The 27,328-nt window shown below is 46.1% G+C and overlaps 1 protein-coding gene across 4 annotated transcripts in view; it reads left to right on the forward strand.

The window, feature by feature from the left end:
* The window catches only part of LOC148033545 (putative AMP deaminase), a 174,917-nt gene that overhangs the window by 122,926 nt on the left and 24,663 nt on the right, over nucleotides 1–27,328 (forward strand). For all 4 annotated transcript variants that reach the window (XM_087681488.1, XM_087681491.1, XM_087681492.1 and 1 more), the window contains 8 exons: nucleotides 20,464–20,604; nucleotides 20,700–20,852; nucleotides 20,929–20,982; nucleotides 21,305–21,415; nucleotides 21,501–21,674; nucleotides 22,003–22,083; nucleotides 22,162–22,260; nucleotides 22,341–22,443. In XM_087681488.1, coding sequence (XP_087537614.1) covers nucleotides 20,464–20,604; nucleotides 20,700–20,852; nucleotides 20,929–20,982; nucleotides 21,305–21,415; nucleotides 21,501–21,674; nucleotides 22,003–22,083; nucleotides 22,162–22,260; nucleotides 22,341–22,409 — 882 coding nt within the window. In that variant the 3' untranslated portion in view covers nucleotides 22,410–22,443. The remainder of the gene's footprint in view (nucleotides 1–20,463; nucleotides 20,605–20,699; nucleotides 20,853–20,928; nucleotides 20,983–21,304; nucleotides 21,416–21,500; nucleotides 21,675–22,002; nucleotides 22,084–22,161; nucleotides 22,261–22,340; nucleotides 22,444–27,328) is intronic.

Genomic DNA, 27,328 nt, shown 5'->3' on the forward strand with positions numbered 1-27,328 from the left:
ATATGCTTCAACTGTTGGCAGTTTGATGTATGCTATGGTTGCTACACGTCCTGACATTGCCTTTGTAGTGGGAGTGGTTAGCAGATACATGGCAAACCCTGGTAAAAAGCATCGTTGGCTTTACGGATGCAGACTATGCTGGTCATGCGGATTGTAGAAAGTCCACTTCTGGGTATGTGTTTACCTTCACAGGAGGAGCAATCTCTTGGATCTCCAGGCTACAAAAGTGTGTTGCATTGTCTACTACAGAGGCAGAGTATGTGGCTGTCACTGAGGCATGCAAGGAGGCTTTATGGCTTTCACATCTGGTGGGAGAGCTTGGAATTACAGAGTTACCTGTTCTCCATTGTGATAGTCAGAGTGCTATCATGCTAGCATGGAATCCCGTCTTTCATGCAAAGACAAAGCACATACAGGTAAGTATCACTTCATTAGAGATGTACTTGACAGCAAGAGCATTGAGCTTGTCAAAGTGCATACAGATGATAATCTTGCAGATCTTCTCACGAAGGGTCTTCCAACATGTAACGTATCCCCTTAGTATCATCCAGGACACGTCTTAGCAGTCCATCGGAAAGGATGTCTAGAAAGCTCCGCCCGGCACTCCCATGGAATGTTACGGGATTTGCGATCTAGATCTTCCCGTGTCTGCCACGTAGTGGAAGTATTCTGGCCGTTCCTACTTAGGATCGACCGGAATTAGGGTTTTCCTGACTGGTCATTAACTAACAGCAACTAGCGTCGGACCCGAGCGAACTACTTTACGCAGAAATACCAGGTCCGAAGCGGATTCACGTTGCACTTGGTTCAAGGAGAATGGGAAACGAGAGGGATGCAAAGCTCAACCTCTCTGCCATAAGGCATAGTCCCATTCCGTTTCCCTAAAACAGCGTAAATCGGGTAAGACATAACTCTAGGTCATTGCATCCGTTATTCGTTTTCTTTGACGATCATCCTGCTGTTCTTTGAGAAAAGTTCCCGGCTAACCGGGACCACCCAACCGTAGGACGGACCCATGGCCCATCCTCCGCACTTTCCTCGGTTTGTTTTTAGTTATGTAATTATCTAACACATTGATTTGACATATAACAATCAGCTTCTTTAATTAAACCATTAAGCACTGGTTCCTTCACGTAATCTTATCACGTGACATAGAAAAACAATATCAAGCAAGTTCTTTATTAACATTTCATTATTTTATGTTTGAAATACAATGGGTTCCGCCCGTAGGCTTGTCCATAATCCGCCCGAAGGCTATCCAGTAATCCGCAGGGATCACTATTCCAAGTTTCCGCCCGTAAACTAGTATACGGGCCTCGAGATCCAATCCCGAGTCACGTTAGCCTCTTGCGCAGGACCCGGAAGGCGAGGGATTTACGGCCAGAGCCCCCCCTGGCACCCAAGCGTCCTCCTGCTCCAAGTAGAGCTCAACCGAGAGACCTCTCGCGGCGGGTTCGGTCCATATTCCCGGCGCGGTCAACAACCCCCTTGGTTAGGGTTAGGCAGGCAGTCGGGGGTAACTGAAACTGCCTCTCCCTTCAGGCCTTTAACCTAAAGTATAGGTATTCATTTAATTTGTAATTCATAATTCAAACAGAGCTCTAAAATCTCTAGCAAGCACAAACATTTCCATTAATCAACCGTGTTGTTTGGCAAACTGCTAAGGAAGTGTTCTTTCCTTTTGAGTGTATCAGCACTCGTTCCCAAGGTGTCTTGTAAATTGGCAAGATCCTTTACATTCCGGTGTAGGGCATACCTTATTAACCCAACTTGGTCAACCCTAAAGTTCCTTAGATACTCTAGTTTCCGGTTTACAACTTTCCTTATTTAGAAGAATATCCAAAAATACGTCCTTTTGCAAGATAACTTGCGTAGGAATCTGCCATCCTGGTTGAGGGTATTTACCCTTTCTCCTTGTGAATCAATCACAAGACTAAATGATTTCGTACTTGCTGTGCAAGTCCTGCGATGGAATAATCCGTTTTAGATCCTTTAAGTTGACGTATGTCGGACCTAGGTCTCTTTTTTAAGAACCTCAAGGACATACCCTAGTTCTTTATCTTTACTAATTTATTGACCCTACAATAAGGAAAGTAGTCAAGTGCTTAAGGTATAAACGTTTCTTTGGTCTTTAAATCATTTCCAAGGCCTATTTTTTTCGGGCATGGTATTTCTAAGTTTAGATTGGTTTGGTTATCTTTCGAAAGGTAATATTGATCACCTCGTTACGGTTTTGTTATCCTTGTGACAATTGATTTTTCAGTCGGTACAATTCAATTTAATCATCCTTTTTTTCTTTGCAGACGAACTCATGCAATTAACAATCATTTCCCTTGCTAAGATGTGCAATTAGCAATAATGACTTCCTAGTAATTTGAGCAACGAAAAGAACCTTACATGAATTTAATCATTTACAATGATTCGTTGCAAAAAGGAATAGGACTAATGGTGCAAGATACAATTTCTATACCTTCAGGATTTATCTGAAATATACTACTATAGTAAATAGATAATCTTGCTTGTAATTTATAATTCATGATGCTATTTGAAGGAAACTATGTTTTATACATTATCATTCATTCAATTAAGCTAAACTCCTTTATTACTAATAACTCGGACAAATATATCCTATCCCTAACAATTTCTCTTTGCATGATTGATTTAAAACCGAATTAAAGCCAAGAAGAAAAACCTTGTTTTGGGGTGAGATATCCACATGGATACCGGGAGATGAACCTCCCGCAGCTACTTCTTGGACTTTCTTAGGCGGCATCGTAGTTCGAATGTGAAGGTAGCTTTTACTCCTCCTTCTGGATTTCCACCGTCTCTCTTTCGAGGCAAGGTGTTGTTAAAATGGTTGATCACGAGAAGGAATGATAGAACCTTTAGATTCTTAGATTCTTTGGAGAGGGAAAGATTTACAAAGCCTATGAAGGCCCTATAGGGTCTATACTTGGCAAAAAGTTTATAGGTGAGTGTGGTTTTGCAACCACATGAACCCTTGGAGAGCTTTGGGCTTGGGGTAAAAGGTATAGAAGGAAATTACTCTCTTTCCTTGCACTTCCTTTACTTTTTTCTTCTCCTTCCCTACTCCTCCTCCTTCACTCCTCTTTTTTCCTTCCTTTTTACCCTTCTTCCTCCCTCTATTCCTTCTTTCTTACCTTCTTTATCTTCTTCCACCTTATTCCTCTCTACTCCTCACGGAACAACAACCGGGGCCCATGATGATGGTTTGAATTGGGGTCCAAGGGGGAAAAGATGAAGGTAATACAAGGGGTTTATAGGTTAGCACAGGGAGTGAAAGGGCCTTTAAGAAGATAAACCCGGGAGAGGGGAAAATTTGAAGGTATAGGAAGGGGGCTTAAATGATTGTTGTAAGAAATTTTTGTGCGGGAAACCTCCAAGGGAAGGGGGGCTTGGAAGAGCCCTTAGAAGCTTCTCAAGAAGCTTCTGAGAAGCTTCTGGGGGCGTGGAGTACCTACGTGGACGTAGACCAATCGATTTGCAACTTGGTGGCGCCTGACGATGGCATCGGTGGCTCAGTCTCTTCAGGAGGCAGCTTCTCCAATCAGTGGTAGCTGGTGCAGCCCGACACTCAACGGCCTCCAGCTCTGACCAAGCACGGCCTGGCGCAGTCATTTCTTTCTGTCGCCTTCCCATCCCTTCCTTGGCCTGGCAGCACCCTGGCTTCCTTCTTTTCTCAAACAGCAGCTCCCGATTATCACTGCCTTCTTCCTGCTCCACAACTACGGCCCTCTCCTCTTTATATAGGGGAGGGGAGGGAATCCTCCCCCCCTTGCCTGTCAGTAAGCATGGAGAGGGCCCTGAGCAAGCTCCAGCGAGGAGCTTGCTGGCCCCCCCTCCCCTCTATTCCAAATCGATACACGTAGCTTTCGCGGCGTCTGGCACAGCACATGCGCCGCCATGAGGGCGGAAAAAAAAGTTCCCTTTAATTTATTTAATATATTGCATTCTCTCCCCCTTAGAAGAATCAAGATGTCCTCATCTCGAGATAAACTGGGGATATTGATGGTTGAGAGTACCTTCATCTACCCAAGTGGCATCCTCGGGATAATCTTTCCACTGGACGAGGCATTCTCTCAAGGTTCTAGATCTTAACTGTCTCTGCCTAACATCTAAGATCCTATCCGGCCTTAGTTCAAGGACTCCTTGATTAGGCATTACAATTTGTTGGTCATCAAGTACATGGTTAGAGTTGGGTACATATTTTTTCAATAGACTGATATGGAATACATTGTGAATCTTTACGTTCTCAGGGAGTTGCAATCTAAAAGCATTGGGTCCTAGGCATTTGAGAATTTTGTACGGCCCACAATACCTTGGACTTAGCTTCTTGCACTCTCCTAGGGATAGAGAACTCTTTTTAGGGCGTACACGAATGAAGACCATGTCTCCTTCTTGGAAAACTCTTTCTTGGCGTTTCAAATCTGCGTATGCCTTTTGTCTATCCTTGGCTGCTTGTATGTCTTGTCTTATTGACTTTATTTGATCATCCATCTCTTCCAACATCTGCCTTGAGGCTTCAACCCTTAGGGTTGGATCAGAAAAGTTTAGAGGACTTCGACAATCATGACCATATAATGCCTGATAAGGGGTCATCTGAATGGTCTGCTTGTAAGAAGCATTGTAGGCAAATTCAACTAATGGCAAGTATTGAATCCACCTCTTCAGCTCTCGACAACAGTATGCCCTAAGCATATCTTCGATGATTTGATTTACTTGCTCTGTTTGGCCATCCGTTTTGGGATGGTAGGCGGTGCTAAAACAGAGTTGAGTCCCAATAGCTTCAAAGATAGCTCTCCAGAAGTGTGATGTGAAGAGAGAATCTCGATCAGTAATGATTCTTCTAGGTAACCCATGTAGCTTGAATATCTCTTTGATAAACAATCTTGCAATGTCGGAGGCTTTATAGTTTGTCTTTACTGGAATCAGGTGTGCAACCTTGGTAAGCATGTCAACCACAACCATAATGGAATTGTATCCTCCCTGGACTTGGGGTAAGCCTACAACAAAATCCATACTGATGAATTCCCATTTCATTTGAGGAATCTCAAGGGGTTGCAGTTTCCCTGGCATCATGACATGTTCGGCTTTGATACGTTGGCAAGACAAACACTCAGTGACATATTTGAGAATGTCACCTTTAAGCCTCTCCCAATGGTAGCTTTTTCTAACTGCATTAAGAGTCTTAGCATAGCCAGGATGTCCTGCGAAAGGGGAATCATGAGCTTCCCATATTATCTTCTGCTTAAGTGACTGGCTTGCTAGTATACACAGCCTTGTTCTGTAGTAGACAAGTCCATTATGAATGGAAAATTCCTGATACTTAGCTTGCAACTTTTGAATCTGCACCTTGGTAGATATTTCCTTTAGCATTGTTTGGTAGGCCAAATCATGGCATGCTTCCTCTCTAGCTAGTTCAAGTATAGGGTTGTTTCACATAGATACTTTTGTAGCCAGAGATCTAGCCGTTGATGGATTCTGCAAGATTAGGGAATTTAGGAATGCCTTGCGACTGAGTGCATCGGCAACTACATTCTCCTTCCCTGGTCGGTACTTGATTTCAAAATCATATTCCTCCAATACTTCAATCCACCGACGTTGCCTCATGTTGAGCTTGTTCTGGGTAAAAATCCATTTGAGACTCTTATGATCGGTTACTAGAGTAAACTTGTTACCCAACAGGTAGTGTCTCCAAAGCTTTAGAGCATGGATGACAGCTAGTAATTCCAGATCATGCGTGGCATAATTCTTTTCATGACTCTTCAATTTCCTTGAAGAGTATGCTATTGGATGACCTTCCTGCATAAGTACACACACCCAAGGCAAGAATGCTAGCATCAGTTACTACCTCGAACTCCTTATTGAGGTCAGGAAGTTTTAGAATAGGTGCTGATACCAAACTTTGCTTCAATTTGTCGAAGCTATTTTGTTCGGAAGTTGACCATGTAATGGAAGTCTGCTTCTTTAGTAAGTCTGTAAGAGGTACTGCAATCAAAGCATAGTTTTTGATGAAGACCCTATACCATCCTGTCAATCCCAGAAAGCTATGTATCTCTTTGACGGATACTGGTATTGGCCATTCAAGCACATCTCTGACCTTGGGCGGGTCTATTGATATTCCTTCTGATGACACTATGAATCCTAGATATTCAATCTGACGCTTGAAGTATGCACACTTCTTCATTTTTGCATACAGCTTATGTGACCTCATTGTCTCAAGGACAATCCGAAGTTGAGGTTCATGATCTTCTTCCTGTTTAGAATAGACTAAAGTGTCATCGAAAAAGACAAGCACGAAATCATCAAGATATGGTCTACATGCGGTGTCATGTGGTTTGATGCTCCAGAGTCAATGTACTCCCTGTTGGACTGATCAAATGACTGCCATGAACCAGATCCACCACCTCTACCGCGGGGTGATATCCCCTCTGCCTCTAAACCCGCCAGATCCAGGCTGGCCTTGTGTATTTGCACCATGCCAATTACCCTGCTGTTGCTGCTGCTGTCCATAAGCATTACGAGTGTCACCACGACCTCGAAATGAACCACGACCTCTAAATCCTCTACCACGATGGCTAGAGTATAACACAATGTCTCTACTCTGAGATGCACTATAACCTGTATTCAAACCAAGTTTGACCTCCTTATGCAACTCTTATGCACAGCCAGATATTGATAAAAAGAAGTCTTTATTTGTATTTACATGGGCATAGCCTTTTCGAATACAACGTTTCATGTAATGATAATCCAATTGTTACATTCAGTTTGGGGAGAACAACGTTTGCATTGCTTTTGTCTACAGGAACTGAGTAATAGTAGGGTTTTGGGTCATGGATCTTTAGGAATCGATAAGTCATTGGAAGTTCAGGATACCCTTTCCGTTGGAATCCATACTTCTCATGGCGGCCCAACACTTTAATCCTGTCGGCTGGGATTACACGAGTTACTTCCTCATATACATATGAGTTCATCTCAACCCTTCGACCTTGAATATGTAAAGTCGAATTTACGTGAGCTTCCAAAAAAACGAACAGCTTCACGACTTTCAAGTCTTTCAACCACTTGATCCTCTTTAGGTTGGTCTGTAGATAAGCAAACGGGTGGGTGGCTATATAGTAGATTCCTGAAGACCCCGTCCATCTTCGTTCTATGTACAAAGGTGATGGATTATAAATCTGCTCCAGGATGTTCATCATCCCAATTCTTTGTCTGTAAAACGGAGAATGCATTGCAGTCATAAATATGACCCGAAATACCAAAAACTTGTTCCACGCTTCGTAACTTTGCAAGACAGTATTGAAGGTAAGGAAATGTTTGGACATCAACAATTTCTTTACTTCATTTTTTTGAGACTTTATATTAGCAATTTCGTGACTGGTCGGCTCTGATACCAACTGTAACGTGTCCCCTTAGTATCATCCAGGACACGTCTTAGCAGTCCATCGGAAAGGATGTCTAGAAAGCTCCCCCCGGCACTCCCATGGAATGTTACGGGATTTGCGGACCCGAGCGAACTACTTTACGCAGAAACGCCAAGTCCGAAGCGGATTCACGTTGCACTTGGTTCAAGGAGAATGGGAAACGAGAGGGATGCAAAGCTCAACCTCTCTGCCATAAGGCATAGTCCCATTCCGTTCCCCTAAAACAGCGTAAATCGGATAAGACATAACTCTAGGTCATTGCATCCGTTATTCGTTTTCTTTGACGATTATCTTGCTGTTCTTTGAGAAAAGTTCCCGGCTAACCGGGACCACCCAACCGTAGGACGGACCCATGGCCCATCCTTCGCACTTTCCTCGGTTTGTTTTTAGTTATGTAATTATCTAACACATTGATTTCACATATAACAATCAGCTTCTTTAATTAAACCATTAAGCACTGGTTCCTTCATGTAATCTTATTACGTGACATAGAAAAACAATATCAAGCAAGTTCTTTATTAACATTTCATCATTTTATGTTTGAAATACAATGGGTTCCGCCCGTAGGCTTGTCCATAATCCGCCCGAAGGCTATCCAGTAATCCGCAGGGATCACTATTCCAAGCTTCCGCCCGTAAACTAGTATGCGGGCCTCGAGATCCAATCCCGAGTCACGTTAGCCTCTTGCGCAGGACCCGGAAGGCGAGGGATTTACGGCCAGAGCCCCCCCTGGCACCCAAGCGTCCTCCTGCTCCAAGTAGAGCTCAACGGAGAGACCTCTCGCGGCGGGTTCGGTCCACATTTCCGACGCGGTCAACAACCCCCTTGGTTAGGGTTAGGCAGGCAGTCGGGGATAACTGAAACTGCCTCTCCCTTCAGGCCTTTAACCTAAAGTATAGATGTTCATTTAATTTGTAATTCATAATTCAAACAGAGCTCTAAAATCTCTAGCAAGCACAAACATTTCCATTAATCAACCGTGTTGTTTGGCAAACTGCTAAGGAAGTGTTCTTTCCTTTTGAGTGTATCAGCACTCGTTCCCAAGGTGTCTTGTAAATTAGCAAGATCCTTTACATTCCGGTGTAGGGCGTACCTTATTAACCCAACTTGGTCAACCCTAAAGTTCCTTAGATACTCTAGTTTCTGGTTTACAACTTTTCTTATTTAGAAGGATATCCAAAAATACGTCCTTTTGCAAGATAACTTGCGTAGGGATCTGCCATCCTTGTTGAGGGTATTTACCCTTTCTCCTTATGAATTAATCACAAGACTAAATGATTTCGTACTTGCTGCGCAAGTCCTGCGATGGAATAATCCGTTTTAGATCCTTTAAGCTGACGTATATCGGACCTAGGTCTCTTTTTTAAGAACCTCAGGGACATACCCTAGTTCTTTATCTTTACTAATTTATTGACCCTACAATAAGGAAAGTAGTCAATTGCTTAAGGTATAAACGTTTCTTTGGTCTTTAAATCATTTCCAAGGCCTATTTTTTTCGGGCATGGTATTTCTAAGTTTAGATTGGTTTGGTTATCTTTCGGAAGGTAATATTGATCACCTCGTCACGGTTTTGTTATCCTTGTGACAATTGATTTTTCAGTCGGTACAATTCAATTTAATCATCCTTTTTTTCTTTGCAGACGAACTCATGCAATTAACAATTATTTCCCTTGCTAAGATGTGCAATTAGCAATAATGACTTCCTAGTAATTTGAGCAACAAAAAGAACCTTTCATGAATTTAATCATTTACAATGATTCGTTGCAAAAAGGAATATGACTAATGGTGCAAGATACAATTTCTATACCTTCAGGATTTATCTGAAATATACTACTATAGTAAATAGATAATCTTGCTCGTAATTTATAATGCATGATGCTATTTGAAGGAAACTATGTTCTATACATTATCATTCATTCAATTAAGCTAAACTCCTTTATTACTAATAACTCGGACAAATATATCCTATCCCTAACAATTTCTCTTTGCATGATTGACTTAAAACCGAATTAAAGCCAAGAAGAAAAACCTGGTTTTGGGGTGAGATATCCACATGGATACCGGGAGATGAACCTCCCGCAGCTACTTCTTGGACTTTCTTAGGCGGCATCGTAGTTCGAATGTGAAGGTAGCTTTTACTCCTCCTTCTGGATTTCCACCGTCTCTCTTTCGAGGCAAGGTGTTGTTAAAACGGTTGATCACGAGAAGGAATGATAGGACCTTTAGATTCTTAGATTCTTCGGAGAGGGAAAGATTTACAAAGCCTATGAAGGCCCTATAGGGTCTATACTTGGCAAAAAATTTATGGGTGAGTGTGGTTTTGCAACCACATGAACCCTTGGAGAGCTTTGGGCTTGGGGTAAAAGGTATAGAAGGAAATTACTCTCTTTCCTTGCACTTCCTTTACTTTTTTCTTCTCCTTCCCTACTCCTCCTTCACTCCTCTTTTTTCCTTCCTTTTTACCCTTCTTCCTCTCTCTATTCCTTCTTTCTTACCTTCTTTATCTTCTTCCACCTTATTCCTCTCTACTCCTCACGGAACAACAACCGGGGCCCATGATGATGGTTTGAATTGGGGTCCAAGGGGGAAAAGATGAAGGTAATACAAGGGGTTTATAGGTTAGCACAAGGAGTGAAAGGGCCTTTAAGAAGATAAACCCAGGAGAGGGGAAAATTTGAAGGTATAGGAAGGGGGCTTAAATGATTGTTGTAAGAAATTTTTGTGCGGGAAACCTCCAAGGGAAGGGGGGCTTGGAAGAGCCCTTAGAAGCTTCTCAAGAAGCTTCTGAGAAGCTTCTGGGGGCGTGGAGTACCTACGTGGACGTAGACCAATCGATTTGCAATTTGGTGGTGCATGACGATGGCATCGGTGTCTCAGTCTCTTCAGGCGGCAGCTTCTCCAATCAGTGGTAGCTGGTGCAGCCCGACACTCAACGGCCTCCAGCTCTGACCAAGCACGGCCTGGCGCAGTCATTTCTTTCTGTCGCCTTCCCATCCCTTCCTTGGCCTGGCAGCACCCTGGCTTCCTTCTTTTCTCAAACGGCAGCTCCCGATTATCACTGCCTTCTTCCTGCTCCACAACTACGGCCCTCTCCTCTTTATATAGGGGAGGGGAGGGAATCCTCCCCCCCTTGCCTGTCAGTAAGCATGGAGAGGGCCCTGAGCAAGCTCCAGTGAGGAGCTTGCTGGCCCCCCCTCCCCTCTATTCCAAATCGATACACGTAGCTTTCGCGGCGTCCGGCACAGCACATGCGCCGCCATGAGGGCGGAAAAAAAAGTTCCCTTTAATTTATTTAATATATTACACAACAGAGCGGTTTGCTCATTGTCGACAGATGATGGGAGTTGGATAGATATATGTATTTTAGCTTTGTACATACGTAGATTAGCTTGATTCTTTTCTCCTCTTAAGGCATATTGCCTTTAGGTGGGAGGTTGGGAATAAAGGGCCATCGTATCTTTTATATGTGCACGGGTGTGAACACACCCTTAGCACATTTGTACTTTCATATATATATATATCTATCTAAAAACCTAAAAAGGTACACTCATCATTGTACCCAAGAATGCCGTGCTCACTCTCCTCTCTACTCTACACTCTCTGTGTGTCTCTCTGCTGTGAAAAAGCATTGCATGTCTCGATCCTCGCGCTCTCTGTTTTAATAGAACTGAGGTGTGAAATGCTTTAGCAAGCTGTGTTGTAAACTCATCCGTGGGTGTATGAGTATCCATCTCTTGCAAACTCCAATAGAGATGATCGGAGTAAGCCATTGCTGTCAATTTGGTGAAGTGATATTTGGAGAATTTGTGGTGCTTGCTTAGAAAAGGGATCACATCATGTCTATAGGTGATGGTAAACTGTAGATAAGCATGGTCGGTTGCGACTGCTAGTGGATGAGGGGAGACTCTGAAAGACAATATATTGTGGATGAGAGATAAGGGCCCTAAAAGATAGTCTATTGTGCTTGCTCCTAGTCTCTATATAGATCCTCCTGAGGGGCCTCCTCTTGTACATTTGGATGCAAGCTTATGTGTCAAGCATGTGAGAGTATTTGATCTTGGCCATCTAGCCAAGCCGTTAAGGATGGCTAATCCATGTGCACCTCCCAAGGCTAGGAGGTAGTCACCATAGGTTGTGCACTTGGCTGTATACTATGATGTTCGGATGAGTCCCATGTCCTTTGGTGCTCTCTCCTGTGTATGTGGTGCTCACTCTCAAAGAAGGGGACATGTCTCTGTGCTATGTGAGCATTGAAATCCCCAACCAACAAGACATCTCCTATGGTAGAATAATGCATAATATCCTCATATAGTGGTAAATATGGTGACTCTCCTCCCTGCGGTGCATATGGGAATTTATCGGAGCAAGTTAGCACACTGCAATGTATATGTCATGGGAGTGATCTATATGTATCCGGATCCACATGAAGCGAGCCTCCTCATTCATTTGCATGACCTACACAATATGTTGTAGCTCCTCCTTGTACAATACAACCTCTGCCTCAGACCCTTTGGTCCCCCCTCGTGTTCGGGTTCCAGGTTGGCATGTCGTCTCCCATTTGTAGCCTCTCACCCCTGGTAAATGTGTGCTTGGGCTTTGGTGTGTCTCTGTATACAAGATGATGTCCCTGTCAGTGAAGGTCTTCTAGAATAGCCCTGTATCAATCCTCATGGCATTACATAACCAATCAAGAGGCCATAATCCCAAACTAGATTCAAAAGCTTCGTCGCTCATCACTGCTGACCTGCCATCGCGCATGCCCCCCGCTACCTCCCCTCTCTCCCGTCGGTGAACGTCGATTAGCCACCGCAACCCACCCATTTCGCCCGCCTGTCCCTTCCGCGGCGCACTATCTCTCTCCCCCTTACCAGACATTAGTGCCATTGAAGTACCTCCCCCCAGCTTTGCTCCACGACCATCACCACCATCCCCTCCCCCCCCCCCCCCCCCCCCCCCCGCGTGTTGTTCCCCGTCTCCTTCACCCTGCAGCTCCATGCCCCTCATCCATGCGGCTCTAGCTTGATGATATCGTTCGTGGTGCCCGGTACCTTCCTCATCATCAAAAAACAAAAAACCATCCCCCCCCCCCCCCCCCCCCCCCGCGGGCCCGTTGCTTTCTCCATCTACAGCAACACTTCCCCTCCCTCTGGCAGTTCAATGGTGTGATTGGCACATTCTCAGTAGGGACACACAATGGAAACCTTTGGCCAGACACCGGGGCATTCTGCGAGTGCCCCCCAATCAAACACCTTGCGCTTCGTCCTTTTTGAGGAACAACTCTTAGCAGTCCGTGCCACAAAGCTGGAGCTAAAAGAAACAACGATCTTCAGTCAAGTCGTAGGACAGTCCCCATCTAGGGCCCAGCTTCGGGATTGGCTTCACTCTACACTATGCAGATCGTGGAGATGATTCTCATGGGACAAGGGATCTTCATGGTACGACTCACTTCAGCACATGCAGCCCGTGAGCTAGTGGCCAATTTACCCTATGCTTCCACGAAGGGGGTCATCTACATAGTTTCCTGGTACAATTGCTTCACAATGGAGACATTCGCACTCCACAACAGGTCTCTCAGACATTCGGTCACCCTATTCTTCCCTGGACTGGCGGTAGAGTATCGCTAGCTAATGAAGGACTTCGGACAGCTCTTCGGCATTGTCCTTCCCGCCTCCTTCGCAGACAGGTGATAGCAGCAGGAGTCCTGAAGGCACAAGTGGTAGTGAAAGAGACAAATGATATACCACAGCTTCTGGAGATTAAGGCAGGTGGTCACTTTTAGGCAGCAGGTTATTGTGACTAGGCAGCCAGGGCAGTGCATACGTTGCCATGAATTTGGGCATTAGGCAATAGATTGTATGCGCTTCGGAGCCAAGGTGGCTTCACCGACAGGCCCATAGGTGGACGCACACGGCTTCACATGGATCCAGAGAAGACATAGAGAGAGACGGCAGGGGGGGCCGTAGTTAGCTCCTCAGACACAACCATGACAGCAGGGAGTAGGAGGGCGAGCATCCCTCCCCGGCAGAACACCTTGCGTCCCCCTCCTTGCCCCACCTGGCAAGACCACAGGCCTATGCATCCACCCCCTATGGAGGTGTCATAGGCCACCTCCCCCGAGGGCCCACATCCCCCAACCCCCCTTTCCCCCTCCCCTTCCCACGGTTTCCCTCTCTCTTCCCCCCCCCCCCCCCCCCCTTCCAGAGCTATCGGCCCCCCCCACACCCGGCGGGTTCCCCCGACCACCCCACCACCTCTCAAATCCCCCCCCCCAACTGTCACCCCCGCCGATCACCCCCCTTGATCCCCACCTAGATATAGGTGTCCCTGCACAACTACCAGCTTATCCATCCACGATGCCTATCACATTTTCCCGAGACAGGTGCAGTTGCTACCACAAGAGTTTTTTCGCAGTGGGCCGTGGTATTACCTGAGAGTTGCGGAGCGCGGAGAGTTCCCACTATTGTTGGGGTGGGAATCTTCGTGATACGCAAGTCAAGGAGCAGCAAGGTCCATTTAGTAGCACCATCGGATGGACCAAACTACGCCTTTTTTCTTCAGACCTCTCACATAGGAGATTGGACGACGACACAGATAGAGGAGGTGAAGAGCTACGTGGAAGATCGCATCTCCCAGTGGATGGGAGAAGGTGGACTGGTACTTTTCTCCCAACACTGGCTAGGTTGTATGATGGACATTAACTGGTGGGCTAGGGCCGAGGTCCCACATCTGAGCATTATCTTTCAAGCCCCTCTGCAGTGGAGAGCTCCGATGCATGTGATTGAGTGCCCCCTGGCTCAAGCGGCTCACTTCTACCAATGTACAGAGTCTCGCCTCTCAACTTGGTTGATAGATGCCCTGGTGGTATCACCAGGCACTTCCATCACCCCCCTAGTCCACCTGAGGGCTACCATGGGGGAATGGAGTTCACCGTCTAGGCCGGAAACGAAGCATATCGGCATGCCTCATAGCTCCTCGTCTTCATTAGCAGCTTCCACACCGAATAGATGCTTGTTCGGTCAGTCACAAGTTTCCCTATGAGTTTACATCTTGCATCCTGGAATGTGAATAGCCTCCACTATAGTGGAGTAGGTGGTTCCAAGAAGTTGATTGTTCGGCAGGAGCTGCAGCCTGCCCTTATCGGATGGATTGACATCTTACTTCTACAAGAGCACAAGCTCACTCGTACCTAAGCCCAGCAGGTAGGGAAGGTACTTTCGGGCAGTTCACACACTTACTAGGAGCACGCCATCGGTGGCCATGGCAGGAGTGGAGGCGTATGCACCTCTATTTGCCCGAGTCTCACCGCCTGTGTACGAGATCACAGGACAATAGTGGCAGGGAGGGTTCTATGGATTAGATTGGATATTGGGGACTCTTGCCTTGGAGTCCTCAATGTCTATGCCTCCACTGAGGTTAGAGCATGCAGTAGGTTCTGGGTGGAGATCGGAGCAGGTCTCCCAGAGGTGGACTCCTGGATTGGGAGGAGATTTCAACAACTTGGAGGCCTTAGAGAACTAGTAGGGCAGAGGCCAAAACTACCAAGGCATGATTGGAGAGGAGCAGGAGGCATGAGAGGTCTTTCTATGGGTAGTAGGAGCATGTGATGGTTGGAGAGACCCAGCTTTCCACAGGAGGGAGAGGTCGATGGACTTCTCTTGGGGATACAGGCGCCTAGGTGGAGTCTTGTTGGAGCAGTTGGACAGGTTCTATGTGGGAGAGTGGGGATGCTCTTGGAGAGGCCAGGTAGGGTAGTTGGCGGGTACCACTTTGTTTGGATCATTGTCCGGTTCTCTTGACACTTGATCCCCCACCATCTGCCCTACTAGACACACGATCCTGTCGGATCCTTGACTTGATTTATAGGAGCAAGGAGGTGAAGAGACAGATTGAGCAGATTTGGATTAGGGAGTGGGGCAGGAGGGATCGGATCGCAGGGGAGGTGGCAGAGGTCCTAGCCGAGTCGAGCATTATCTACCGGGAGGCAGCCCTTACAGGCCAGGTAGGAGAGCTGGGAGGAGGAGAGAGCACTCCGGCGGGACCTAGCAGCCATGCAGAGATTACTACAGGAGGCTCCAGGGGATCCCATCCTCCACGCACAGGAGATGCGCGCACCAGCAGCCATCACCGGCCTAGAGGACAGGCGCTCGGAGTTCTCATTCTGCACCTCAGCAACCTGTTGAGCGCGGAAGGGAGACACGACGTGCAAGGAGTTCTTCCAGGTGCACCAGCCCTGCACCTTAGGATACCGGATACGTAGCCTTCGGGATTAGTATGGGAGGACTTGTTCTAGCCAAGACGAGGTGATGGAGATTGCCACCGACTACTCTAGACGCCTCTTCCAGCAAGAGAGAGCCTCAGCTAGAGAACAACGATGTAGACAGCAGGTCTGGAATCACATCCCGTCCCTTTTCACAGAGGAGATGGGACGCTCTCTCGTAGCCCCTTTCACAGAGAAGGAACTAGAGGAGGCTTTCCATACACAGGACGGGCAGAAATGCATGGGAGAGGATGGCCTCTCTAAGGCCTTCTTCACTACCTTTTGGGAGGTGGTGAAGGACCCCTTACTAATGGCTTTCCAGGAGATTTTTACTTCAAGACAGATGCAAGGGAGTCTCTCGGCAGGTCTTATCAGTCTCCTCCCCAAAGGGTGATACTGGTTGGAGCTATCCCAGTGGAGGCCGATCACCTTATTGTCAGTGGCCTATAAGGCATTGGCAAAGATAATTGATAGGCGACGCCGCCCTGTGCTTCCAAACATCATTCATGACACATAAACAGGCTTTGTCTTGGATAGGAGCATCCTATACAATGTCTTTACCTTCTTTGAGGCAACAGAGTGGGCCCAGCATCATGGTTAGGGACTGGCTGTACTACTCGTGGACTTCGAGAAAGCCTATGATAGGGTGGGCTGGGACTTCTTAGAGGGTACCATGGTGAGGTTGGGCTTCCCCCAGGCATGGATCTGCGGGGTCTCCACACTTTACAGATCAGCTACTAGCAGGATTCTCATAGGTAGTAGGCAAGGGGAGGAGGTTCGGCTGGAGAGATTGGTCTGGCAAGGCTGCCTCTTGGCCTCATACCTGTTTTTTCTCTTAGTAGAGGCGATGTCTCACTTCCTCAGGTCACGTGTGAGCGGGTTACGAGGCCTTCGACTTACAGAGAAGAGGAGACAGTGTTGTTAGACTCAGAGTATGCAGATGATATACCACTCTACATAGAGGACGATGAGTTGATGTTGGAGAGAGCGAGATTGACTCTCGAGGTATTCTGTACTGTAGTAGGAGCGAAAATCAATTGGCGAAAGTCGGTTGGTTTCCTTGCAGACCCGGATTCTAGCACGAAGTGGGGCGTCCACTTGGGATTTAGATGGGTGTGTAGAGGGGAGATTGTTCGTTACCTAGGGTTCTAAGTGGGATTCGACATCACTCCCGCTCAATAGTTTCTTCAAATCCTTGACTCTATTTAGAGGAAGGTGACCTATTGGAGTACTGGTCGCCTTTCCCTAGTAGGTCTAGCCCTAGTGGTTAACCAGGTCCTCCTAGTGATGGCTTGGTATATCGCCTCATGTTGGTGCTTCTTCTCGTCTTGTGTAGTTCAACTTCGCCGGCTAGTATAGAACTTTGGGCTGGGTCAGACGGTTCCAGGGATTCCCGGGACAAGGTGGCGTGGGCGACCATCGTCTGACATCGGTCAAAGGGAGGGTTGGGTATCATAGACCCAGAGTATTAGAGTATGGCCCTCTTGGGCAAGCTAGTAGTTTGTAGCCTTACACTAGGACAGACCTGGAAGGTCCTATTACAGGAGGGTTGGGTATCATAGACCCAGAGTATTAGAGTATGGCCCTCTTGGGCAAGCTAGTAGTTTGTAGCCTTACACTAGGACAGACCTGGAAGGTCCTATTACAGGAGGGTCTCTAGGATTGTAGATTGAGGCTTGGCAGTGATTGGAGGCCGTCCCTGAGATGGATCTTCACGATGGCCCAGGTCATCACCCCCCCCGCCGGTGATTTGGAACCCTCAGGTCAGTGGTCGGGATGGGGTACAGATTGGCGAGCGCCCCCACATCCAGTGGGCTAGTTGGGAGGCCGGCCTGGCCCGTACCATTAGGACATGATGGGAGGTGTATAGGATGGTGGACGAGGAGGTGTTGCAGCGAGCATCAAGCTGCCAGAGAGGAGTTGAGTTGAGGAGAAGGGAGATAGACGCAACAATACCTCAGGAGTGGCTTGCCTCCTCGATACGAGAGCTGGTAGAGTCCGGGGAGGTATGGGCTGCTAGGTTTTCACTGGCAGGTACCCCCTACAGGTGGCAGGTAGAGTGGGCAGTGCGCCACATGGTACTTTCTTCACCGTGCGCAGGAGGAGGGGTGTTTGGCCCTTGACAGAGGGCAGCAGGATGAGGGGACATTTGTCCTTTCATGGAGGAGGATTCAGGTGGTTGGCCTTCAGGGGAAGACATGGCGGCTAGATACCTATGTCTTCTGGGAGGAGCTCAGGGAGTGGCGCCTCTGGATTTGGGAGGGCAGGCCACTTGATGAGTTGGACTGGGATCCGGAAGAGTGGCTATGGCTGGCCACTGCGGTTGCCAAGAAACCACCGAGGTTCTTGGAGTACACAGCCAGGATCGACAGACACATACTAATGCAGGAGGACATGGATTGGGCACCGTCGTGTAGTAGGTATTGGGTGGAGCACAACATCATGGAGGCTTTCCGACGGACCTTCTGGCGCAGCCTATGGGCTAGCTGGAGGCCGAGGAGAGTATCGTATTTCTTATGGTTGGTGGCACATGGAGGCCTGGCGGTGGAAGTTGGTTAGCCCAAATGCAAGAGGGTGGTTGTAAACGCTGCATAACCACCTCTGGAGTCCCCAAGCCAGTCTTTTGGTCGTGTGAGGTGGCGCAGCTCATGTGGAGAGGAGCATGCCGCATTCTCCATTGTATAGCACCCAGCCTTGGATATATCTCATGGGGAGCTTTTTGCTGGCAGGCAATTAGCCAGGGTCGTCACCTTCTGTATGAGGCTGGGATGTAGGACACGATATTCATTATTGAGGTAGGGTCGTGTGTAGTGGTCGGTTTGGAGGCTCTACCCATTTGCCAGGTACTGGAGTCCACAACATACCTCTCTGAGGTATGGGAGATCATAGGGAGTCTTACTGGATGGCATATCTGGAAGGTGCGGTGTCAAGAGGTTTTTGGTGGGGAGAGACTTTCAACACAGGCGGCTTTAGCAGAGCTTTGGATCTCCATCATCCACTCTCTCCGCGGCCGATGGGACCAGGTGCAGGGCGAGGCTCGAGCTCAGCAGGAGCTCCGTTTTCATTTCATGCGCACTTGGGGCGGCCAGGACCTGTTATTCGTGATGGAGGAAGGCAGCCCCAGATGGCGATACATCCCCCCTCCATGGCTTCTTGCCCCCATCCCCCTTAGACCACCCTGAGAGGCTTGTATACTTGATATATTTGTGACTCTGCATCAGCTCCAGCTAGTCTGTTGAGCATAAGCACTTCCTTGTATTCAGTTTTTTTCTGAAGTAATATAATTAGCCACACTTTATTTGCAAAAAAGAAAAAAGAAAAAAAGAAAAACCTCATGGCATTACAGTTCCACATAGCAAACCTTAGGTGTGTCTCATAGGCCGTGCCCAGTCATTGGTGCCTATTTCTGATAATGATGTGTCTGTCTCAATACTGCCTGTTTACCCACTTTGTGAGCCTCCATAATCTATGGCATGCATTCCCGGCGGTGGGCTACCTAGGGTGGTGTGAGATCATCCTCAAGATAGACTTTTTCCCCTTTAAGAGCCTTCCTCTTGGAGAGGAAGGCTTGTTGTGTCTCCAAGTCAGCAACTTTGAGGATAAACCACCGATCCTTTTCTAGGTTCTCACCTACTTGCCATGTGTTTTCTGCAGTGGAGGGGTCCTCTACTCCCATTTTTCTATATATGCTCTTGGCATCTTCTAGAGACTTGTCTCCCTCTTTCCATCCAACCACCTAGATGTGTAAAGCTCTAATTTTCCTTCTCTTCTCCTCTTCAAGTGCTGCATTCATGAACTTGTCCTTCTTCATTGGGGTCTTCTTTGCCACTTTGATCCATTTGGAGTTTTCAGCTGCTTCAGCTTGTGGTTGTTTCACTATGGCTGCCCATGTATTAGTTTCCTTCATCGTGTGTGTTTTCAGCTCATTAATTTCAGTTTGTACTTTGTGGGGGTGATTTCCCCTTCCTCTGCTTAAGGAGGCCAAGCTGGTTCTGATAGTCAGTGATCTCATGCTGAAGCTTTTCGATTTTCCTATTTCTTTCTTGAAGGGAAGATTCAGTGTCTGGATTCCAAGAGGCGAAGTGTGCTTTAATCTCCTCATATATTTCTCTCTTCCATTCTTGCATCTTCTTAATCATCTCCTCCCTGATTTGCTGGATAGCCTCACGCACATTGCTGTTATCATTTCTTTTAACATTTTCCACATCATGATCTTGCATTTTGCAGACATCTCGGAGTGCCTCCATGCCCTTCTATGTTTGGAAATCCTTCACTTTATCAATGCTGCTCCAAATGACAGAATATTTGTCACTCTTCTCCCTTCTTGTGTCCCTTCCAGATGGTGGAGATACCTTGCCTTTCTTGGGAAACCCTGTCATATCTCTGAAATCTGGTTACTGCCTGTTTTCTCACTGTCCCACAGTGCAGTCACCTGGTTGCCATGGTCGGGCAGGGATGGACAATACATGTGTGCTGCTGTGAGAGAGAAGCAGAAACAAACTATTTGACAATGAAGACTATGTGACGAGAGTAGAGAGAAGTAGACTGTGTGAAATGAGAGAAGGGTCTTCTCCATTGGCAATTGGATCTTATTCAGCATGCTGGCCTTCTCCTTAGGGAGGACTTAGTTGCTTGGCATACAGCAGTTTCTTCTTTTTCTTTGCTGTGACTCTTGTATGCCTCATGTGATTAACATAATTACTCATTTGGAGAGAGAGAGAGAGAGAGAGAGGCGCCAATTTACAATGGACTTTACGGCAGCTTCCAAGGTTATACAATGTGTACAAAGAAATGGGCATAGCTCACTCATTTCAGAATATGTTGGATAATGTTTTTATTCCTCTATTTGAGGTAACCATTGATCCTGGATCTCATCCTCAGCTACATGTTTTTCTCAAGCAGGTAACTCTAAGACTGGATTGAATAGACTTGCTTGGTCTTAGTTAATATGAAGAGTATGTCTTGAAATAGAAATTTATATCTGGAACTGTGCACAGGTGGTTGGCTTTGACTTGGTAGATGATGAGAGCAAGCCTGAACGTCGGCCTACAAAGCACATGCAACCCCCTCATAAATGGGACATAATATTCAATCCGGCATTCTCCTATTATGCATATTATATTTATGCAAATCTATATACTTTAAATAAGGTAGAAACTGATATCTTTCCACTTTTGTAATGGGAGGAGTCTTTGGACATCTCTAACACTTGTACTGTTGTGAAAGCTTCGCGAATCCAAAGGATTGTCCACCATCAAATTTCGACCTCATTCAGGAGAGGTAGTTAAACCAACCCAACAACACCCACATTTGCACTGAACAAAATCACCTACCCCACCAACTAAAAAGAAACAAAAAAAAAAGAAGTTACCCCTCACAGCCCTGGCCTTTCTCCTCTCTTTCTTTTTCAGTTTTTGATGTTCGCATGCATTCATGCATGAAAATGTTTCTAGAGCTTGCCTAGAATTTAATCAAGGTTCAGTGCTGGGAATATGCACATTTGGCATGTACAATGTGCATTTTTATGCGCCCACATGTGTAGTTTCTCTGCATTTTGTGTATTATTTTATCAGGAACTTTAAGGAAGGTTGTGAATGTGCAGGCTGGTGATTTAGATCATCTGGCAGCCACTTTTCTTCTTTCGCACAATATAGCTCATGGAAACAATCTGCGAAAATCTCCTGGTTTACAATATCTGTATTACTTGGCTCAGGTGGTTGCATTTCTGTAAAGGTGTTTCTCTCTCAGCTGATCAAGTATGATCAAGATCAATATGTTAATATGATCCTTGTGTGCAGATTGGTTTATGCATGTCTCCCTTGAGCAACAACTCACTCTTTCTTGATTATCACCGGAACCCGTTCCCAATGTTCTTTTCCAGGGGACTCAATGTTTCTCTTTCCACGGATGATCCTCTACAGATTCATTTGACCAAAGAGCCTCTTGTTGAAGAATATAGTGTTGCTGCACAGGTACAACTTTCGGTTGTTTTACTAAATATTAATTTGATCTAGCGTTCTGGACGTTTAGTATTGTGAACTCTGGCATTGAAAGCCAAGGGACATGACCTTTGGAAAAATCTTTATGTGATATAAAAGCACATAATTAATATATCAATAAAGTATTGTGGAAAATATCCTCACTGTATGTAAAGAATTCCAACTTGAATAAAATATTTGACACATCAGGTCTCTTGATTAACTGAAACACAGGCACATATACTTATCATACTTAAAACACCTTGGTATTTTGTTGAACATTCTCTGAGCTTGATGCATTGTGGTGTGTTGCGGGTGACAGGTTTGGAAGTTGTCTCCTTGTGATCTGTGTGAAATTGCTCGCAACTCAGTCTACCAGTCAGGTTTCATACATGCTTTGAAGGTGACTTCTGTGATTTGAGAAAATTTTAGTGACTTTATTGTTGGCATCTTTCTAAGATTCAAAAGGTGCCATTTGCAGTCACATTGGCTTGGCAATAACTACTACAAAAGAGGTCCAGATGGGAATGATGTGCATAAAACAAATGTGCCCCGTGTGCGTGTGGCATTCCGGCATGAGGCAATTTTCTGAAAGATGCTCTAACTTTTAATTTTTGTTTCAAACAATTAAATTGGTGTTACTGATACTTAATGATACAGGTATGGAAGGATGAACTGCAGTATGTGTATCTAGGAACTGCACCGATACCAAGTGAAGTGGAGCCTTGACTGAGTTATCATCTTCTTCTAAAATCTGTGGACTGTAAGTGCTACCTTTCAGGCTCAACTAAATCTATCACAAGTACCAGGATTGTGATCTGCTTGTCCATTGAAGGAAGGGATAACACTTTCGCTTATTGATAACTGCTTTTATTGAGAGTTTGCCATTGGTAGCCTCAAAGTATGGGTTCCACAGTACTAAAAAGATCATAGGAAAAATGGTTTTTACTTGAGCTTTAGACATGGAGAGATTGCCTAAGTAGGTGTTTTGACAAAAACATATTCGTACCTTGAGAGTGGAACACCTGATATTTGGCTGTTTGGAAAGATAACAAAGTTTAACCAGTTGAGTAGAGAGTGTGCTGCCCACTCTTCCAAAGCTCTTTAATTCTTTCATTCTCATTCATTTTCCATTAAGTTAATTGCACAATTACTCCATGTCTGGGCCAACAGTGGTATCAGAGTGGCTTTCGTTCATGGCCCTCACCATCATTTGTGGTCATTCACCACCAGCCATCGCCACTGAGCTCCTGCTCGGCCGGCTGCTCGATGAGCCATTGCCACCATGCTGGTTCAAGCGTCATTGGCGATTGCACTTTGTGCCGCCATCTTCTTCACCCATCCGTGTCCTTCACTGCTCGAGCCTTTGGCCTCCAGCCAGCACTGCCCAAATTCTGCTAGGTCCCTCCACATCCCACAGCCAACGTGCAACCTGTAGACTTGAGCATCACTTGTTGGGGACCTGCCCGCTGTTGCTGCTTGACGTCAGTTTTGTAGTCCACCTGCTGCCATCCGTTGCCATCGCCCCCCCTCAGCACTATCTCCCACGGGGTCTTTATGACCTCGGGGAGTTGGGATCAACGGCTCCTCTTGACCCTGAAAAAAGGCTCGCATCAGAGCCGCTACTTTATGCAGAAGTAAACCCAACCAGCTTAACAAAACCCAACCAGCAAATAGAAACCCAACCAGCCGGAAACTTGGATCTGACGGAGCAACTGCGTCTCAAAATTCGGGGATGTTCACTGCCACATGCAAAAGTAAACCCATCCAGGACTATAAATGCACCGCCAGTCGTTGAAATTGATTGCATGGGCTGGCAGCAAGAGATAGTAGATTCTGCGGGGCCCACTATCTCTAATACGTATTTTTGAATCGTGGACTACAAGTAAACCCAGCCATTAAAGTAAACCCAGCCATTGAAGTAAACTGTGTTGACCTGGTACCGAAAGCCGAAAAGCTCTCGGTATTACCCACAGGAAAATCCTGCACGCAGGGCGCATTCGTGTGCTGTTGTGAACGGAGGTTGGATGCCCATATTCCAAGCGCATACAAGCTCGCGAGATCATTGGAACAAAGGTTTGAGGTTCATATTACGATTTCTTGGTCATGACTTCCACTACAAGGTGCATATCTCTCTCTCTTTCTTCCTCTCATATTTGCATTGGATGCATTGTGACATTGGAATGATGTTTTGGTGATATATACGTATGTAGTCAACACGCATGGATTATGGAAAGCGACATTGAGATCGATGATCTCGACACGGATGAAGAGACATTAGATGGATCATCAAGCGACGAGGTTGAGATGCTTGATTTCTTAAGTGGAGACAATGATTCGACACCACAAGAAATCACTATCAATGCACCAAGCCCAACTACCTATACCTCATCGAACTCTTTTAATAGAGAGACTTACAGCTTGATGGTCAGTGATTTGAGCGGGCAGAAGGTCATCACATTGGAGGTGCTCAAGCAACTCCACAGGAGGGAGTTGCTCGACTTGAAGAAGTGGAGAAGAATCAGAGAAGGTCTTTGCATTGGTAGAAATGGCGATGGACACATTACATTGGCCTTGAAATCGGAGCCATCATTGCGCATTGCATGTATAGAGGAGTGGGAGAGCATATTCCTTGAAAATCACATAAACAAGGTTACAGGTGCTCACGAGGGTATCAATGTCACAATTGATTCCATCAAATCCACGTGGTGTACTAACTTGAGAAGGCATGGCATTCCTCTTGCGTATGTGAGAGATCTCATCAGTGGGTGTACTTGCAAGGTGTTTACAAGGCCCCATGGTTATAAAGGCCCATTGTTCGTTCATGGGAAGGTTCAAGAAAGAAGAGCACCCATCTTGGAGTTTACTGTAGATAGATCTCTTGTTGAGCGGAGGCTTCAAGAAATCATGCTTGAACACAATGTTAGGTTGGGCAAGGTCCGCTCAACCAAAAAGCATGGTTTAGGGAAGACAATAGTGGAATATGCATGTCATCGCAGTGGTAGAGCAACTCGAAAGGGCTCCCAAATCCGCAGGTTGCGAACGTCGAAGAAATGTGGTTGCCCTTTCAAGATGCAAATCGAGTACAAAGACGATCTCATGATGTCACTATACGAGTCCATGGACCACACGAGGGTCATGTACCTCGATCTCGTGCCGACTTGTATCACTTGCCGGTGCATCCAACTGTGATTGATTGTTGCAAGGATGACCTGTTTGACGTTGGGACATGTCGGCACGTCGCGAAGATGAGCCTTAGCAAGGAGCGGTTTCATTTGAAAAATGCCTCTCCATTGGATCGTGTCATTTATAGGTTCTTCATGATACCAAGGGAGGTACAGACACTATTATATCAAATTCGAACTGAAGGTATGCTACCTTCTAAGCCTTTGTCTATGGTATTAGGTTGCTTTGAGCGTCAATGTTCTACGTGTCGTCCTGCTGCAGGCAAACTTTCGAAGGATGATTGGATGGCAATGTATTTGGAGGCTCTCCGTCTACGAGATCAAAACAAGGTATTTGACATATTCTCATAAATGTTTATAAGCTGCGAAAATTAGTACATCTATTTGATACTATCATCTACATGGTCTTTTAGGTACTCTATTGCCAACCATACAATCCTCATGCCATAGAGGACAAGGACAAACCATTCGTACTAATAGTCCAGGACGAATGGATGTTGCAAATGAGTAAGAGGTTCTCAAAGAACAATGCTTGGGCAATCGACAGCACATTCAAGACCAATGTGTTTGGTCTTCCGCTTTATGCGGCGGTTTTACCAAACCAACATGGGGTGGGTATCCCTATTTGGTTTATGCTATGCACTAGTGACAATTGGTCAAACCAAGAGATTATGGCTTTGCAAATCACCATGAGACTAGTCCTCTCTAGGATGGGAGATATTCGCCCTGCTGCCCTGGTGATTGATAAGTCCCAGCCAGAGCTGGAGGCGCTCTCGAAGGTTGTTCTGGAAGACCCTCATTATTGGACCACTGACTACCTTGGTGGCAACAAACGTCAACGAGCATGCCATATTATTCTATGCTGGTTCCACACAAAGAAAGCATGGGTTGAAAATCTCTTGCCACAGGTACACCTTTTCAATACCATTTTACTTTTAAGCATTGCCTTTTTGTGAGTTCCATGAGCTTGACAGTGAGTACTTTACATGCTCTTGCGTGAATCAAGGTCCCTACAGATGAGCGCGATCATGTGTATGCCTCTTTGTCCAATCTTATGCATTGCCCTACAGAGTCGCAGTTTGATGATATGTTTGAGCAATTGCTTCATCATTATTCCGCTCATCCAAACGTGGTCCGATACGTTACCAATGGATGGTGTGGGAAAGATTGTATTTGGCGTGCAAGATGGCCCAAGTTTGGTCGCATGTTTCCACATGGCAATGTCGACACAACAAACCTCATCCAGAGACTTTGGCAATATATCAAGTACACTCTACTTGATGCTAGGATCAACAGGTCCATTTTGGATCTGCTGCACGCCCTTGTTGGTGACTCATCGTCGGGTTCTAGAATGGGTGGATCGGCTTTGGAGTTTTTCAAGCAAAAGCAAGAGATAGGTAATGTGGTCAATTTCCTTTCTATTTGCACATTTGACCTTTCCTTGAAATGCATTGTTGTCTTATACATGTTTTTTATGCCAGCTGATTCTGAGCGCTTCAAAGTCTATGGGTCAAGCAAGAGTCATACGGCTAGATTGGCAGCAGGGGAGAAGATTCTTCAGCGGTATGAGCAAGATCTCTCCTCTCTTCAAGTCATTAACGAGGGGACCATGTTGTTTAAAATAGCGAGCACCACCCAACATGCAAAATGGTATCATGTAAGTGTACAATCAAACTACTGTGATTGCCCTGATTGGTCGATTGACTGTAAACATCTTCATGGTTTGAGGCTCATCTTGAAGAGCTATTTTCCTCACCTTCATGAGGTTCTCCCCATCATCGATAGTGCGCATGTCTTTGATGACATAAAGGAAAGACCAGGTGGCGATGAAATCACAGGATTGGAGAGATCAGCTTCCGATGGTGGCGTGCAGGAAGGGGAACTCGTGTCCTCCATCGCAGACTTTAGAGGCCTCCTTCAAAGGATTGAGGATGGGATTCCGTCCTACACAGCGGCACAGATGGATGCTTGTATGCGCCAACTGGAAAGTACTAAAGAGTCTCTTGTTCACATGTTCACACCATAGGAGATTGACATACCTAAAAAGGGCGGGATCTATTAGATCCAGGAAAATGTGACAGACGCGCCTAGGGCATGGCAAGGATCATCGTCATCGTCCAAATGAGAGGGGGGAGTCCTCATCACAACCCAAGCGTCCATCTATTACAGGCGTGTTAAGGTGCAAGCATCAACGAGGGAGGGGTCGTGTAAGGTTTAGCCCAAAACCGCGGATATATTGTCCTCATTGCTGCACCAAAACATTTTTGGTGGACCCTCTCGCAGTGTATTCATGCAATACTTGCCATGCACTGCTCCCTCTATCCCTGCGGTATGCTCCTCGTCCAGCGGATTCTATCTTGATCGGCAAGGCGGTGCGATTGTATGGTGAGTCTTACATTGGCACTTGTCGTATTTTGTATTGCACCTACAACAGTGAGAATGAGGAGCGTCAATTTTCTCTCT

The sequence above is a fragment of the Lygodium microphyllum genome, chromosome 7 (assembly GCF_053477565.2).
Source record: "Lygodium microphyllum isolate KBCC chromosome 7, Lygodium_microphyllum_v1.1.10, whole genome shotgun sequence".
Lineage (NCBI taxonomy): Eukaryota > Viridiplantae > Streptophyta > Polypodiopsida > Schizaeales > Lygodiaceae > Lygodium > Lygodium microphyllum.